This window comes from Ranitomeya imitator, chromosome 1, assembly GCF_032444005.1.
Source record: "Ranitomeya imitator isolate aRanImi1 chromosome 1, aRanImi1.pri, whole genome shotgun sequence".
In the NCBI taxonomy this organism is placed as follows: domain Eukaryota; kingdom Metazoa; phylum Chordata; class Amphibia; order Anura; family Dendrobatidae; genus Ranitomeya; species Ranitomeya imitator.
This window is the reverse complement of record NC_091282.1, coordinates 100368189-100386526: the sequence shown is the minus strand read 5'-3', so window position 1 is coordinate 100386526 and position 18338 is coordinate 100368189. Positions and strand designations below refer to the sequence as shown.

General features: G+C 44.2%; 2 protein-coding genes across 4 annotated transcripts in view; both read right to left on the bottom strand.

Annotated features, from left to right (window-relative positions):
• The window catches only part of IPO11 (importin 11), a 628234-nt gene that overhangs the window by 222492 nt on the left and 387404 nt on the right, over positions 1-18338 (bottom strand). The gene's annotated exons all lie outside the window — the stretch shown is intronic.
• Positions 9506-17860, bottom strand: LRRC70 (leucine rich repeat containing 70). The gene is made up of 2 exons (XM_069749289.1): positions 17746-17860; positions 9506-11502 (listed from the first exon to the last, which is right to left on the bottom strand). The coding sequence occupies exon 2, from the start codon at positions 11493-11495 to the stop codon at positions 9645-9647; it is 1851 nt and encodes a 616-aa protein (XP_069605390.1). The 5' UTR covers positions 11496-11502; positions 17746-17860; the 3' UTR covers positions 9506-9644.

Genomic DNA, 18338 nt, shown 5'->3' with positions numbered 1-18338 from the left:
CCGAGCACTAAAAAATACTCGGAGGACCGCCGAGCGTGCTCGAGAAATCTCGAGTAACGAGTATATCCACTCATCACTAATCATTAAGTGTCTGTGGTCCTTCTTCATCATTGAAGTGTTCTGTATTATCAGTGGCAAACCTTTCCATCGCTCTGGATTTACCTGATGTGGTTTAGGAGTAGTTACTGATAAAGAGATATTTCAGAGATGAGCGATCCTTAGCATACGACAGCTGGGTAAATGGAAGATAATCATATACTACTTTATGATCACAAACATTGGGCTGCTTGCACTTCTTACCCCAACACCTATTTTATTACTATCCTTTAATTATCACCGCCATCAGATTGAGTTATTCCAAGAAATAAATCAGTGGCAACAATGGTTAAATAACTTATCCAATGACTTTAACCCCTCTCTGACCTTAGACGTACTATCCCGTCGAGGTGCCCTGGGCCTATCTGACCCTAGACGGGATAGTACGTCATAGCAATCGGCCGCGCTCACGGGGGGAGCGCGGCCGATCGCGGCCGGGTGTCAGCTGCCTATCGCAGCTGACACCCGGCACAATGTGCCAGGAGCGGTCACGGACCGCCCCGGCACATTAACCCCCGGCACACCGCGATCGAACATGATCGCGGGGTGCCGACGGTACAGGGAAGCATCGCGCAGGGAGAGGGCTCCCTGCGGGCTTCCCTGAGCCCCACGCAGCAACGCGATGTGATCGCGTTGCTGCGAGGGTCTCCTACCTCTGACTGTGAAGCCTGCACTGCTCTAAGTCAGACCGGTGATCTGACAGAGTGCTGTGCAAACTGTCAGATCACCGATCTGTGATGTCCCCCCTGGGACAAAGTAAAAAAGTTTAAAAAAAAATTCCAAATGTGTAAAAAAAAAAATAAAATTCCTAAATAATGAAAAAATTCTCATAAATACATTTCTTTATCTAAATTAAAAAAAACAATAAAAGTACACATATTTAGTATCGCCGCGTCCGTAACGACCCCACCTATAAAACTGGCCCACTAGTTAACCCCTTCAGTAAATACCGTAAGAAAAAAAAAACCGAGGCAAAAAACAACGCTTTATTATCATACCGCCGAACAAAAAGTGGAATAACACGCGATCAAAAAGACAGATATAAATAACCATGGTACTGCTGAAAACGTCATCTTGTCCCGCAAAAAACGAGCCGCCATACAGCATGATCACCAAAAAAATAAAAAAAGTTATAGTCCTCAGAATAAAGCAATGCCAAAATAATTATTTTTTCTATAAAATAGTTTTTACCGTATAAAAGCGCCAAAACATAAAAAAATAATATAAATGAGGTATCGCTGTAATCGTACTGACCCGAAGAATAAAACTGCTTTATCCATTTTCCCAAACGCGGAACGGTATAAACGCCTCCCCCAAAAGAAATTCATGAATAGCTGGTTTTCGGTCATTCTGCCTCACAAAAATCGGAATAAAAAGCGATCAAAAAATGTCACGTGCCCGAAAATGTTACCAATAAAAACGTCAACTCGTCCCGCAAAAAACAAGACCTCACATGACTCTGTGAACCAAAATATGGAAAAATTATAGCTCTCAAAATGTGGTGACGCAAAAACTATTTTTTGCAATAAAAAGCGTCTTTCAGTGTGTGACGGCTGCCAATCATAAAAATCCGCTAAAATACCCGCTATAAAAGTAAATCAAACCCCCCTTCATCACCCCCTTAGTTAGGGAAAAATAAAAAAATGTATTTATTTCCATTTTCCCATTAGGGCTAGGGTTAGAGCTAGGGTTAGGGCTCAGGTTAGGGCTAGGGTTAAGGCTACAGTTAGGGTTGGGGCTAAAGTTAGGGTTAGGGTTGGGGCTAAAGTTAGGGTTAGGGTTTGGATTAGGGTTAGGGGTGTGTTTGCATTAGGGTTTCAGTTATAAATGGGGGGTTTCCACTGTTTAGGCACATTAGGGGCTCTCCAAACGCGACATGGCGTCTGATCTTAATTCCAGCCAATTCTGCGTTGAAAAAGTAAAACAGTGCTCCTTCCCTTCCGAGTTCTCCCGTGTGCCCAAACAGGGGTTTACCCCAACATATCGGGTATCAGCGTACTCAGGACAAATTGGACAACAAATTTTGGGGTCCAATTTCTCCTGTTACCCTTGGGAAAATACAGAACTGGGGGCTAAAAAATATTTTTTGTGGGAAAAAAAAGGATTTTTTATTTTCACGGCTCTGCGTTATAAACTGTAGTTCTCACAACACATCTAGATAAGTTCCTTGAGGGGTCTAGTTTCCAATATGGGGTCACTTGTGGGGGGTTTCTACTGTTTAGGTACATTAGGGGCTCTGCAAAAGCAATGTGATGCCTGCAGACCAATCCATCTAAGTCTGCATTCCAAATGATGCTCCTTCCCTTCCGAGCCCTCCCATGCGCCCAAACGGTGGTTTCCCCCCACATATCGGGTATCAGCGTACTCAGGACAAATTGGACAACAACATTTAGGGTCCAATTTCTCCTGTTACCCTTGGAAAAATACAAAACTGGGGGCTAAAATATAATTTTTGTGGAAAAAAAATATTTTTTATTTGCACGGCTCTGCATTATAAACTGTAGTGAAATACTTGGGGGTTCAAAGCTCTCACAACACATCTAGATGAGTTCCTTAGGGGGTCTACTTTCCAAAATGGTGTCACTTGTGGGGGGTTTCTACTGTTTAGGTACATTAGGGGCTCTGCAAACGCAATGTGACGCCTGCAGACCATTCCATCTAAGTCTGCATTCCAAATGGCGCTCCTTCCCTTCCGAGCCCTCCCATGTGCCCAAACGGTGGTTCCCCCCCCACATATGGGGTATCAGCGTACTCAGGACAAATTGGACAACAACTTTTGGGGTCCAATTTCTCCTGTTACCCTAGGGAAAATACAAAACTGGGGGCTAAAAAAAAATTTTTGTGGGAAAAAAATGTTTTATTTTTATGGCTCTGCATTATAAACTTCTGTGAAGCCCTTGGTGGGTCAAAGTGCTCACCACACATCCAGATAAGTTCCTTAGGGGGTCTACTTTCCAAAATGGTGTCACTTGTGGGGGGTTTAAATGTTTAGGCACATCAGTGGCTCTCCAAACACAACATGGCGTACCATCTCAATTCCTGTCAATTTTGCATTGAAAAGTCAAACGGCGCTCCTTCCCTTCCGAGCTCTCCCATGAGCCGAAACAGTGGTTTACCGCCACATATGGGGTATCAGCGTACTCAGGACAAATTGTACAACAACTTTTGGGGTCCAATTTCTTCTCTTACCCTTCGGAAAATAAAAAATTGGGGGCGAAAAGATAATTTTTGTGAAAAAATATGATTTTTTATTTTTACGGTTCTGCATTATAAACTTCTGTGAAGCACTTGGTGGGTCAAAGTGCTCACCACACCTCTAGATAAGTTCCTTAGGGGGTCTACTTTCCAAAATTGTGTCACTTGTGGGGGGTTTCAATATTTAGGTACATCAGTGGCTCTCCAAACGCAAAATGGCGTCATATCTCAATTCCTGTCAATTTTGCATTTAAAAAGTCAAATTGCCCTCCTTCGCTTCCGAGCTCTGTCATGCGCCCAAACAGTGGTTTACCCCCACATATGGGGTATCGGCGTACTCAGGACAAATTGTACAACAACTTTTGGGGTCCATTTTCTCCTGTTAGCCTTGGTAAAATAAAACAAATTGGAGCTGAAGTAAATTTTTTGTGAAAAAAGTTAAATGTTCATTTTTAAACATTCGAAAAATTCCTGTGAAACACCTGAAGGGTTAATAAACTTCTTGAATGTGGTTTTGAGGACCTTGAGGGGTGCAGTTTTTAGAATGGTGTCACACTTGGGTATTTTCTATCATATAGACCCCTCAAAATGACTTCAAATGAGATGTGGTCCCTAAAAAAAAATGGTGTTGTAAAAATGAGAAATTGCTGGTCAACTTTTAACCCTTATAACTCCCTAACAAAAAAAAATTTTGGTTACAAAATTGTGCTGATGTAAAGTACACATGTGGGAAATGTTACTTATTAAGTATTTTGTGTGACATATCTCTGTGATTTAATTGCATAAAAATTCAAAGTTGGAAAATTGCGAAATTTTCAAAATTTTCACCAAATTTGTTTTTTTTTTACAAATAAACGCAGGTATTATCAAAGAAATTTTACCACTATCTTGAAGTACTATATGTCACGAGAAAACAGTGTCAGAATCACCAGGATCCGTTGAAGCGTTCCAGAGTTATAACCTCATAAAGGGACAGTGGTCAGAATTGTAAAAATTGGCCTGGTCATTGACGTGCAAACCACCCTTGGGGGTAAAGGGGTGAACCGCCCCCATACACAGTAGGTATCTCTCTCCCTTGGGTCAACTACTCGGCCGAGCATTTCTGTGTTCTCTGAGAGCTGCGGCCAGACTTCTCTGAAAGCTGCTAACTTCCCCGACGAACAAAAGGATTAGCCATTGGAATTCCAAACGGAAATCGTCCCCTTCATGTGTCAGGGAAAAGTCGGAAAGTCCCCATACAGACAGTCAGACTCAGAAGGTTTGGGCAACAGGGCCTTAAAGGGATTCGGTCACCAGGTTTTTGATATCTCAACTGAGAGCAGTAGAATGCAGGAAAAGAGACCCCAATTCCAACGATGTATCATTTAGTTTACTGGTTGCAGCAGTTGTGACACAATCAGCACTTTTAGACGTAGACTGCAGCAGAGCTGAGGAAGCTGACCCCGCCCACAGCAGGCTTTCTATATACAATGGCTATTGACAGTGCTTACCACAAGGGGGGCAGTATAATCTCACAGTGCTAATCACTTATGGTCACACTAATGTCACTATATCTAAACAACAGTACACAAGGTAATAAATGAGATATCGTTCAATGCTGTATCTCAGCTTCTATCTTCAGATTACATAGCTAAAACCTGCTGATGGATTCCTTTTAAAACATACTTGCCAATATTTGAGAAAAGTGCACCAGTGCCCAATATTTACAGACCGACAAATGCTCGCCCAAATATATACTGTACTTATTACACATCGTTCTTCAAAAACATCCTGCAATCCACATAAACACTGCCAGCCGCAGAGACTCTTAAGGTACCTTCACACATAACGATTTCGTTAACGATATTGTTGCTTTTTGTGACGTAGCAACAATATCGTTAACGAAATCGTTAAGTGTGACAGCGACCAACAATCAGGCCCCTGCTGGGAGATCGTTGGTCGCTGGGAGTGATCAGGACCTCTTTTTGGTCGCTGATCACCCGCTGTCATCGCTGAATCGGCGTGTGTTACGCCAATCCAGCGATGTGTTCACTGGTAACCAGGGTAAATATCGGGTTACTAAGCGCAGGGCCGCGCTTAGTAACCCGATATTTACCCTGGTTACCATTGTAAAAGTAAAAAAAAAAAAAACAGTACATACTCACATTCCGCTGTCTGTCACGTCCCCTGACGTCAGCTTCCCGCACTGACTGTGTCAGCGCCGGCCGGCCGTAAAGCAGAGCACAGCGGTGACGTCATGACTTCATGGTAACCAGGGTAAATATCGGGTTACTAAGCGCGTCCCTGCGCTTAGCAACCCGATATTTACCCTGGTTACCCGGGGACTTCGGCATCGTTGAAGACAGTTTCAACGATGCCGAAGTAGTTCCCCTGATCGTTGGTCGCTGGAGAGAGCTGTCTGTGTGACAGCTCCCCAGCGACCACACAACGACTTACCAACGATCACGGCCAGGTCGTATCGCTGGTCGTGATCGTTGGTAAGTCGTTTAGTGTAACGGTACCTTAAGTAAATTTTATTTTTTGGATGTCAGAACATCATTGGTTGTTTGATGATGGCAGCAAGGATCTGAGGATCAGGACTTTTCCTTGCTGCCATTAGCGGATGTTTCCTTGCTCAGGTTCATACAGTCACTGTGCATGCACCAGTACGTACATCACTATTGTACAGGAAGAATGAACAAACACTGGTCTCTGCTGACATTAAGTATAGGTCGTCAATATCACATATCACTATGCGGTCGGATTTATCCAGTATACAGAGCCAGCAGAACAGCCCATCTCCATACACTGTGTAGTGACTGTACAAAGGGACTGCAGCTCAGCTCCATTGAGGAGGGATGTGAGCTGAAATACTTGCGAATGGCCACTACACTGTGTATGGAGCTATGCTGCATCCGACCACAGAGGGAGTGGCAAACAGCTGATCGGTGACAGTGGGAATGGCAAACAGCTGATCGGTGACAGTGGGAATGGCAAACAGATGACCGGTGACAGCAGGAGTGGCAAACAGCTGACCGGTGACAGTGGGAGCTGGAAACAGCTGACCGGTGACAGCGGGAGTGGCAAACAGCTGACTGGTGACAGTGGGAGTGGCAAACAGCTGACCGGTGACAGCAGGAGTGGCAAACAGCTGACCGGTGACAGCGGGAGCTGAAAACAGCTGACCGGTGACAGCAGGAGTGGCAAACAGCTGACCGGTGACAGCGGGAGTTGAAAACAGCTGACCGGTGACAGCGGGAGTAGCAAACAGCTGACCGGTGACAGTGGGAGTGGCAAACAGCTGACCGGTGACAGCAGGAGTGGCAAACAGCTGACCGGTGACAGCGGGAGTTGAAAACAGCTGACTGGTGACAGCGGGAGTAGCAAACAGCTGACCGGTGACAGCGGGAGTTGAAAACAGCTGACCGGTGACAGCGGAAGTGGCAAACAGCTGACTGGTGAAAACGGGAGCTGAAAACAGCTGACTGGTGACAGCGGGAGAGGCAAACAGCTGACCATTGACAACGGAAGCGGCAAACAGCTGACCATTGACGGCGGGAGCGGCAAACAGCTGACCAGTGACAGCGAGAGCGGCAAACAGCTGACCAGTGACAGCAGGAGCGGCAAACAGCTGACCGGTGACAACAGGAGTGGCAAACAGCTGACCAGTGACAGCGGGAGCGGCAAACAGCTGACCATTGACAGCGGGAGCGGCAAACAGCTGACTGGTGACAGCAGGAGCGGCAAACAGCTGACCGGTGACAGCGGGAGCTGAAAACAGCTGACCGGTGACAGCGGGAGTAGCAAACAGATGACCGGTGACAGCGGGAGTGGCAAACAGCTGACCGGTGACAGCGGGAGTGGCAAACAGCTGACCGGTGACAGCGGGAGTGGCAAACAGCTGACCGGTGACAGCGGGAGTAGCAAACAGCTGACCGGTGATAGTGGGAGTGGCAAACAGCTGACCGGTGACAGCGGGAGCTGAAAACAGCTGACCGGTGACAGCAGGAGTAGCAAACAGCTGACCGGTGACAGTGGGAGTGGTAAACAGCTGACCGGTGACAGCGGGAGCTGAAAACAGCTGATAGTGACAGCGGGAGTAGCAAACAGCTGACTGGTGACAGTGGGAGTGGCAAACAGCTGACCGGTGACAGCAGGAGTGGCAAAAAGCTGACCGGTGACAGCGGGAGTTGAAAACAGCTGACCGGTGACAGCGGAAGTGGCAAACAGCTGACTGGTGAAAGCGGGAGCTGAAAACAGCTGACTGGTGACAGCGGGAGAGGCAAACAGCTGACCATTGACAATGGGAGTGGCAAACAGCTGACCAGTGACAGCGGGAGCGGCAAACAGCTGATCAGTGACAGCTGGAGCGGCAAACAGCTGACCGGTGACAGCAGGAGTGGCAAACAGCTGACCAGTGACAGCGGGAGCGGCAAACAGCTGACCATTGACAGCGGGAGCGGCAAACAGCTGACTGGTGACAGCAGGAGCGCCAAACAGCTGACCGGTGACAGCAGGAAGGTGTTGGACAGCCGTTTTTATATTGATGACCTATTCGGTGGGATAGGTCATCAGTATATTATTCCTGTACAAATACTTTAAGAATTGAGTGCACTGTTCTAGAAACACGGGTGCATAGCCTTATTTTACCACTTTGTGCCGTACAATAAAATGTTATGCATTTGTCACTGAATGAGTACAGCTTTTTGTACTTGCATCTGAGGAGTCTCGTAAACCTTTGAAGCAGCACTGAGCAGGTCTCCGGCTTTTCCAGTTTTACTTTTAAGATAAATGTCAATCTAGTGACAGCTGTCAGTTTTACGCATCTCAAGTTCTATTAGGATTTCACAGGAAAGAGATTTTCCTGGAAAGGCTGAAGCCGAGGAAGTAAGGCATTCTGTCTGAGAGTGTCTGATACATCTAAAGAATAAAATATTGTGGAGCTCAGTAAATAATAATTTTATACAATGCTAATATTGGAATTATTATTTTGTCAAAAGTGAAGGTAATCGATCCACAGAGCAAACTTCTCCCAATGTGTCGGTAAGATCAAGTCTCTTCAGGGTCCCCGCTTGCAGAAAGCTTGTATGGATGCGGTGTTGATCTGTCATAGTATAGGACCATATATTGGTATGACTAGACCTACGGCTCTGTAGTACTACAAGGACTTCATAACTCCGTACAGCCTTCTGCTCACAGCTCTACCATGTTTATAAGGGAGAAAACTACAAAATTTCAGAGGAAAAATCTGTGATTTTCAGGATTTATATATATTTTTTTTTTAGATATTCAACTATCGATACTTAAAACATCTTTTTATTTGTTCACTTCCAGTTATAAATAAGTACAATTATTTGGGGTGGAAATACAATTATGCACATGACCATTTTGTAGTCTCTCCTGCTACTATATAATGCCTGACATACCAATATCTACCAGCCCAGTGGAGCTCAAAGGGACGCTCTTTTGTAGGATGGAGGGAAACCTTTGGACACATTTGGCATATATGGTTGGAGCTTTTCCAGCGGATATGCCAAATTTACACTGCAAACACTTGGAAACGAACTACAAGTAGTTAAAGTAACAGGAATCATCTTCTGGAAGGCGGAACGATTGGAGTACGGGCTTCCGCCGCAAGGTGAACGTTCATGGAGCCATTTTAAGTGAGTATTTTAGACGACATTGTTGTGGAAAGATGTGTTTGCCTCCAATTTTTGTTCCCAATGAGCTGTACAATATTTTGACTATGTGGTGTTGGCCGATTAACCCGCACAACATGCAGCTATGAAGTTCTTTTTTCTTTTCGGGAAAAAAAACACATGGCAATCGCTTGATATGCTACATACAATGTACAAGGAAGCAGTCATGTGTAAAACCCAAGTTTATGATAGATTCTCCCATTTTAAACAAGGTGAAATGTCAACTGATGATCAATCTTGTTCCACGCGTCCTTTCACCGCTTGAACTGATGAATAAGTAATGATATCTCGTCAAGCTTTCTTGGAATAATGCTGTAGAACCACTGAGGAACCATTAACAGAGTTCCTGTCATCGAATTTTAACGTGAAACTTATTTTTTTTATGCCTTTGTTCTAAAAAGAAAACAAAGCTTCATAGACGCACGTTGTTCACGTGATTCAGTCATCACAAAATAGGCAAAAGATTGGTCAACTCGTTAGAAAACAAAAATTACTGGAGCCAAACGCTACCTTTCCCAACATCCCTGGTTGACAAACTGACTCAGAAGGTCTCCACAAACATTATAGAGCGGCGGAAGCCATTACTATAAATATCCAGCCCTATTTCTTTTTGACACCCCCTTGTATTATTCATAACATGCTAGTACAGGAATAGTTTAGACTACTGAGTGGAAATCAGAGAGCAGAATGTTCAAACAAGATGACCTGTGTCTGAGAATCTGATGGAGTGCGCTTCAATGGCCTTATTAAGTCAATGTCAGGACTTGGCAAGGGATTGGGTGGTGGAATGGTTATGGGATCTGTTGTCTGGTACCTTCCCGTCTGATAGCAGCTATAATATTCCAGCACACTCTCTCCTTGGTGTTCTGGAATCCTTAGTTTCTTTTTTAGATGAATAACTTTATAAACTAAAAAACAAATGACAATACAAGACAGAATAAAAAATGAGAGCAAAATGTAGAATGACTGGTGTAGATCTTCTGCCGTGGGCTGGCATAGGACAACTGGCTTAAGGGACACTGTAACAATGTCTAGGGGTTCAGGGCTCACACCATTACTGGACAGATTAATCTCTTCATAAAATTGCTCATTAGCATTTAGTCCTTGATGGCTACGCACAATGTTAATGGTTTCCGTAGACGTTGATTGGGCAAAAAACGTTGTATGGGTACTCAGAGAGCTTAGTAGAGGTTTGTAAGTGACACTTTTCATATTCCTGTGCATCTTTTCAGTACTTGCTGATAAGATATGAAAGAACCTGGGTGAAGCATTTGTTGTACTATCCAAACAATTCTTAAATTCAGTAAATTTCACATTCCTCAGTGGTCGGTTCTGGAGCTGTGGTGGGCTGTGACAATGCAAACTGAATCTAGAAGATGAAGAAAGTAGAAAGCTTCTAAGTGCCAACAAGTTGCAGCCACAGTGCCATGGATTATAACTGGCTTGGAAATGACTTAACGAGATGAGGGGTTGAAGCACTCGAGGCTGTAGGGATGTGAGATTATTAAATGCAAGGTTAAGAACTTTTAGTGAAGGCCCCATTTCTTCAAAAGTGTTATTCGATATGGCCACTATTTCGTTTCTGTCCAACTGTAGGTACCCTAATTGATTTAGGCTGGTAAAAGTCTTTGAATCAAGGGTATGCAGCTCATTCCGACTCAAGATCAGCTGTTTGAGATTACTCAGCCCATTAAAAGATTTGTCACTGATTGCCTGAATATTTGCATTTTCTAAAAACAAATACTGCAAAGAGTTAAGTCCCCGGAAAGCAAAATTGTGTATTGATCCAATGTGGTTATTTGATAAGGAAAGTCTTTTGAGACCTTTGAGTAATCCCAGAGCATTGGATGGCACTTGCTTTAAATGGTTACTTTCGAGGTATAGATTTTCCAGGTTTTCTAGATGACGCCATGCAGAGTCAGATATCTGGGAGATATGGTTGTTGGCTAAGTTTAGGGTATGAAGGTTAAACATCCCAAAAAAGAGATTGCTGCCGAGGACACCGATTCTATTCTTCTGTAGGTATAAATGTCGGGCTGACTTCAGGTGGCCAAACAACCCATCAGGAAGGTGGTCAATCCAATTTTGTTGAAGGTACAGATAATGAAGGTTAAGAAGTCCATGAAATATTGATGTGTCCAAACGTTGGATGTAATTATCATTGAGATACAATGAGTAAAGCCTTTTTAAGGAGGAAAATGCTTCTGCATGTATGTATGAAATGTTTGAATTGTCCAAGAAAAGCACAGCGAGATCCTTAAGGTCTGACAGCTCATTGGGGCTTACATTAGTGATATTGTTGCCGGTTAAATATATGAGAGTGGTTGTTTTGGGAAAGTTCCTCGGGATTGCAGTTAGACCCACGCTTCGGCAATTAACCTGTTTTTCCAAACAAATGTGGCAAATGGTGGGGCAGCAAAGGATCCTTTCCTGCAGAAGCAACAGGAAGACATAGCCACTCAGGCACATGTGGAGGGGGGTGAGAAAGCGCTTGCATCTGTGCACGTTCCTTTGTTTGTTGCTCATAATTGTTCTGGCAAGCAAAATGAAAACAAACAGTCACGCATTAAGAAGACATTTTGCTGAACAAGGCCCATAATTTACTAGAACAAAACCAAGCTACATGCTCTGCTGCTTTGGAAAATGAATATTCTGCCATCGCTTGATAAGTTATACTTCATGTTAATAGATGCCAATGTTTAATGAAAAACTGGCAGAGGACAAATATTGGACAAGCAAGAGTAGTAATAAAAACAACATACTAAGTGATGTGTTCTAACATGGTGAGCGTACAGTATGGCGAGTCGGGAATTTGGAAAGGGACAAACAATCCCATGTAAAAAAACTAATAGAACGAACGGAGCAATAATGCAGTGGCACATTTATTATATACAGGAGTATACTTGTCCTCTGAGATTGTGAAATGACAAGCACTATGCTCAGCTCTTGTACTGTATCAATATAAATGGTAGTGTACATTCATCCTATGGGCTATATGGAAAAAAAGAGAGAGGGAAAAGGAAAGAAACCGAAAGAAAAAAAAAATAAAGAAAAAGAAAATAGAAAAAGAAAGAAAAAATAATGAGAAAAAGAAAAAAAGAAGAGTGAGGAAATAAAAAGAGAGAAGGAAAGAAAAAGAAAAATGGAGAGAATCAAAAAAGACAAAATATTTGAAAAGAAAACAGCTCTGTCACAGAACATAGATACAGTCGCTTTATATAAAGCTATGTTCACAAGTTGCTTTCTTGTTGCTTTTTTTCTGCAGCCAATACTTGATCTCTTGGCTGTAAAAACTGCAGAAAGATGCAAGCTTTTTGCTGCTTTTCTTACTGCTTTTTCAGGATCCTAAAGTTCAGCTTTGCTTCTATCTTGCAAACATGAAGAATACAAGGTGCTAGGCCACCAATGTAAGACATAAGTGAAACCATAAAACATTTTTGGAAAAAAAGGGGCAATTTGAGCAAATTGTTTAGTGTGTTTTATGTCTGAAAAAATAGTGACTATTATGAACAAAAAAGCTGGATTCATATATAAAGCAAAGGCCATGAGATAAGGATATATAAGCTCATGAAAAAGCACACATTTGCAAATGTAATCATTGGGGGAGGGGTTGAATTAGTCGGGTAATGGTTACCGAATACATTGGTACAGCATTGAGTTGGTCGGGAATTCTTCGCTTTTACACATTGGTACAGCACCGAGTTGGTCGGGCATTCTTCACTCTTACACATTGGTACAGCACTGAGTTGGTCAGGCATTCTTCACTCTTACACACTGGTACAGCATTGAGTTGGTCGGGCATTCTTCACTCTTGCACATTGGTACAGCACTGAGTTGGTCAGGCATTCTTCACTCTTACACACTGGTACAGCATTGAGCTGGTTGGGCATTTTTCAATCTTACACATTGGTACAGCACTGAATTGGCCGGGCATTCTTCACTCTTACTCATTGGTACAGCACTGAGTTGGTCGGGCATTCTTCAATCTTACACATTGGTACAGCACTGAGTTGGCCGGGCATTCTTCACTCTTACACATTGGTAGGGCACTGAGTTGGTCGGGCATTCTTCACTCTTACTCACTGGTACAGCACTGAGTTGGTCGGGCATTCTTCACTCTTACACATTGGTACAGCATTGAGTTGGTCAGGCATTCTTCACTCTTACACACTGGTACAGCATTGAGTTGGTCGGGCATTCTTCACTCTTGCACATTGGTACAGCACTGAGTTGGTCGGGCATTCTTCAATCTTACACATTGGTACAGCATTGAGTTGGCCGGGCATTCTCCACTCTTACACATTGGTAGGGCACTGAGTTGGTCGGGCATTCTTCACTCTTACTCACTGGTACAGCACTGAGTTGGTCGGGCATTCTTCACTCTTACACATTGGTACAGCATTGAGTTGGTCGGGCATTCTTCAATCTTACATATTGGTACAGCACTGAATTGGCCTGGCATTCTTCAATCTTACACATTGGTACAGCACTGAATTGGCCGGGCATTCTTCACTCTTACTCATTGGTACAGCACTGAGTTGGTCGGGCATTCTTCACTCTTACTCACTGGTACAGCACTGAGTTGGTCGGGCATTCTTCACTCTTAGGCTACGTTCAGACTAGCGTTGTGCTAGTGTGCGTCGGGTGACGCAGCGGCGACGCACGCGTCATGCGCCCCTATGTTTAACATGGGGGACGCATGCGTTTTTGTTTGTTGCGTTTTGCGACAAATGCGTCTTTTTTGCCGCAAGCGTCGGACCAAGAAAACGCAACAAGTTGCATTTTTCTTGCGTCCGATTTTCGGCAAAAAACGACGCACGCGTCGCAAAACGCAGCGTTTTTGCGTGCGTTTTTGCGTGCGTTTTGCGTTGCGTCGCCGACGCAGCGGCGCTCAACGCTAGTCTGAACATAGCCTTACACATTGGTACAGCATTGAGTTGGTCGGGCATTCTTTAATCTTACATATTGGTACAGCACTGAATTGGCCTGGCATTCTTCACTCTTACTCATTGGTACAGCACTGAGTTGGTCGGGCATCCTTCAGTCTTACACATTGGTACAGCATTGAGTTGGCCGGGCATTCTTCACTCTTACTCATTGGTACAGCCCTGAGTTGGTTGGGCATTCTTCACTCTTACACATTGGTAGGGCACTGAGTTGGTCGGGCATTCTTCACTCTTACACACTGGTACAGCACTGAGTTGGTCGGGCATTCTTCACTCTTACACATTGGTACAGCACTGAGTTGGTCGGGAATTCTTCAGTCTTACACATTGGTATAGCACTGAGTTGGTCGGGCATTCTTCACTCTTACACAGTGGTACAATACTGAGTTGGTCGGGAATTCTTAACTCTTACACATTGGTACAGCACTGAGTTGGTCGGGCATTCTTCAATCTTACACATTGGTACAGCATTGAGTTGGCCGGGCATTCTTCACTCTTACACATTGGTAGGGCACTGAGTTGGTCGGGCATTCTTCACTCTTACTCACTGGTACAGCACTGAGTTGGTCGGGCATTCTTCACTCTTACACATTGGTACAGCATTGAGTTGGTCGGGCATTCTTCAATCTTACATATTGGTACAGCACTGAATTGGCCTGGCATTCTTCAATCTTACACATTGGTACAGCACTGAATTGGCCGGGCATTCTTCACTCTTACTCATTGGTACAGCACTGAGTTGGTCGGGCATTCTTCAATCTTACACATTGGTACAGCACTGAGTTGGCCGGGCATTCTTCACTCTTAGGCTACGTTCAGACTAGCGTTGTGCTAGTGTGCGTCGGGTTAGCGTCGGGCGACGCAGCGGCGACGCACGCGTCATGCGCCTTTATGTTTAACATGGGGGACGCATGCGTTTTTGTTTGTTGCGTTTTGCGACAAATGCGTCTTTTTTGCCGCAAGCGTCGGACCAAGAAAACGCAACAAGTTGCATTTTTCTTGCGTCCAATTTTCGGCAAAAAACGACGCATGCGTCGCAAAACGCAGCATTTTTGCGTGCGTTTTGCCGCGTTTTTGCGTGCGTTGTGCGTTGCGTCACCGACGCACAACGCTAGTCTGAACGTAGCCTTACACATTGGTACAGCATTGAGTTGGTCGGGCATTCTTCAATCTTACATATTGGTACAGCACTGAATTGGCCTGGCATTCTTCACTCTTACTCATTGGTACAGCACTGAGTTGGTCGGGCATTCTTCAGTCTTACACATTGGTACAGCACTGAGTTGGCCGGGCATTCTTCACTCTTACTCATTGGTACAGCCCTGAGTTGGTTGGGCATTCTTCACTCTTACACATTGGTAGGGCACTGAGTTGGTCGGGCATTCTTCACTCTTACACACTGGTACAGCACTGAGTTGGTCGGGCAATCTTCACTCTTAATCATTGGTACAGCATTGAGTTGGTCGGGCATTCTTCACTCTTACACACTGGTACAGCACTGAGTTGGTCAGGCATTCTTCACTCTTACACATTGGTACAGCACTGAGTTGGTCGGGCATTCTTCACTCTTACTCATTGGTACAGCATTGAGTTGGTCGGGCATTCTTCAATCTTACACATTGGTACAGCACTGAGTTGGCTGGGGATTCTTCACTCTTACTCATTGGTACAGCACTGAGTTGGTCGGGCATTCTTCACTCTCACACATTGGTAGGGCACTGAGTTGGTCGGGCATTCTTCACTCTTACACACTGGTACAGCACTGAGTTGGTCAGGCATTCTTCACTCTTACTCATTGGTACAGCATTGAGTTGGTCGGGCATTCTTCACTCTTACACACTGGTACAGCATTGAGTTGGTTGGGCATTCTTCACTCTTACACATTGGTACAGCACTGAGTTGGCCGGGCATTCTTCACTCTTACACATTGGTACAGCACTGAGTTGGTCAGGCTTTCTTCACTCTTACACATTGGTACAGCACTGAGTTGGTCGGGCATTCTTCACTCTTACACACTGGTACAGCATTGAGTTGGTCGGGCATTCTTCACTCTTATACATTGGTAGGGCACTGAGTTGGTCGGGCATTCTTCACTCTTACACATTGGTACAGCACTGAGTTGGTCGGGAATTCTTCACTCTTACACATTGGTACAGCACTGAGTTGGTCGGGCATTCTTCACTCTTACACATTGGTACAGCACTGAGTTGGTCGGGCATTCTTCAGTCTTACACATTGGTACAGCATTGAGTTGGTCGGGCATTCTTCACTCTTACACGCTGGTACAGCATTGAGTTGGTCGGGCATTCTTCACTCTTACACATTGGTACAGCACTGAGTTGGTCGCGAATTCTTAACTCTTACACACTGGTACAGCATTGAGTTGGTCGGGCATTCTTCACTCTTACTCATTGGTACAGCACTGAGTTGGTCGGGAATTCTTCAGTCTTACACATTGGTATAGCACTGAGTTGGTCGGGCATTCTTCACTCTTACACAGTGGTACAATACTGAGTTGGTCGGGAATTCTTAACTCTTACACATTGGTACAGCATTGAGTTGGTCGGGCATTCTTCACTCTTACACATTGGTACAGCACTGAGTTGGTCAGGCATTCTTCACTCTTACACACTGGTACAGCATTGAGTTAGTCGGGCATTCTTCACTCTTACACAGTGGTACAATACTGAGTTGGTCGGGAATTCTTAACTCTTACACATTGGTACAGCATTGAGTTGGTCGGGCATTCTTCACTCTTACACATTGGTACAGCACTGAGTTGGTCAGGCATTCTTCACTCTTACACACTGGTCCAGCATTGAGTTAGTCGGGCATTCTTCACTCTTACACATTGGTAGGGCACTGAATTGGTTGGGCATTCTTCACTCTTACACATTGGTACAGAACTGAGTTGGTCGAGAATTCTTCACTCTTACACATTGGTAAAGCACTGAGTTGGTCGGGAATTCTTCACTCTTACACATTGGCCGGGCATTCTTCACTTTAATGCTGATCATTAATTTAACTAAACTGTACAAATACTAACAGCCAGGCTCATGTGTGGAGGCCAAGACATTGCGGTTTAAAGTTACAAAAATAAGTGCAGTACCTGCATTTTCTCACTAAAAACGCTGCAGAAACTGATGCCAGTGTTTTTGCTGCATTTTTGCACTTATTCATTGCTTTCTATGGGTCAAAAACACTGCCAGAATGCTGAAACAATTGACATGCTGCAGGAGATGTCTGAATTCCCATAGCTGGTGCCGGTACTGTAAAAAACAGCTTTTAATTTGCACAAATGACGCAGAAAAAATGCAGTGTATGAACATAGTCTGTTATGGGAAAAAAGAGCAGCAAGAGAAAGTGCTACATGAAAGACAGATAGAGAAAGAGAAAGAGAAGAGATAAAGGGATAGAAAAAATAAAAAGAGAAAGAAAGAAAGAGGAAAGAAAGAAAAAGAATGAAAGATAGAGAAAGAAAGAGAATGAAAGCCAAAGAAAAAGAGAAAGAAAAAAATGAAAGAAAAAGAGAGAGAAAGCGAGAAAGAATGAAATAAAGAATGAAAGAAAGAATGAAAGAAAGAAAAGAAATGAAAATAAACCAGACACACGCAGATATGTGCAGGATGCATACACACACACACACTACCCTTCTTGCAGAGGATGATTAATATATATTTTCTTATCTGAAGCTATGCTTCGGGCGAGCATGACTCTGGCACAGGCCAGTATAAGCGTTTCTGTTAGTGAGCCAAGCCCCAAGCAGTGTGACTCTACAGAATATCTACTATACTTACTAGAAGAAGTTGCAATAAATCTCAGTCTCTTACCCCCAGAATGTTGCTCATTTTAGAAATCTTCTTGCAGTTTCATTGTTTTCTGGATGAGTAGTAAGTGCTAGTCGGATGACAATTGGAGAAAAAAGTGCGTTACATGTGATTTCTTTTTTTTTAGGAGTGAACAGGAAATGCTCTACTCCCAATTGGCTGGCACAGTCCGGACAGGATACAAATGGTTGCTATGGATACAGGAAATCGTACGCAGGAAGTCGTCCATACTTTGCTACTGAGCTATTGTCCAAAATAAGACAGTGACTGAAGTCTAACATATGAGCTGTAGTATATCTCCAGAGGACACAAATGTCCGACACCGGCCCCAGGAGCTAGAAGGGATCTGTACTACAGACGCATGAGCTGCAGCAGGGCGGCCTCAGACATTACTGCGGCCAGAGGCCCAGACACAGGGGTCCAGCGTGGCACCAACCAGTCACTCGCCACCTAGGACTCATCTTATTTGGGCTCAAATATTGCACCTGTCATTAGTGTGGAGCTATTATTAATTTGTAAAATACAAAAGTTGTTTTGTGAGACCTCTGAGCTCAGTGATTGGCTGCAGCGGTCATATGCTGTAGATGTGACTTCAC

Excerpts from the sequence above, each read along its gene's own strand:
- LRRC70 (XM_069749289.1), bottom strand. The coding sequence starts at position 11,495 with ATGAGCAACAAACAAAGGAACGTGCACAGATGCAAGCGCTTTCTCACC.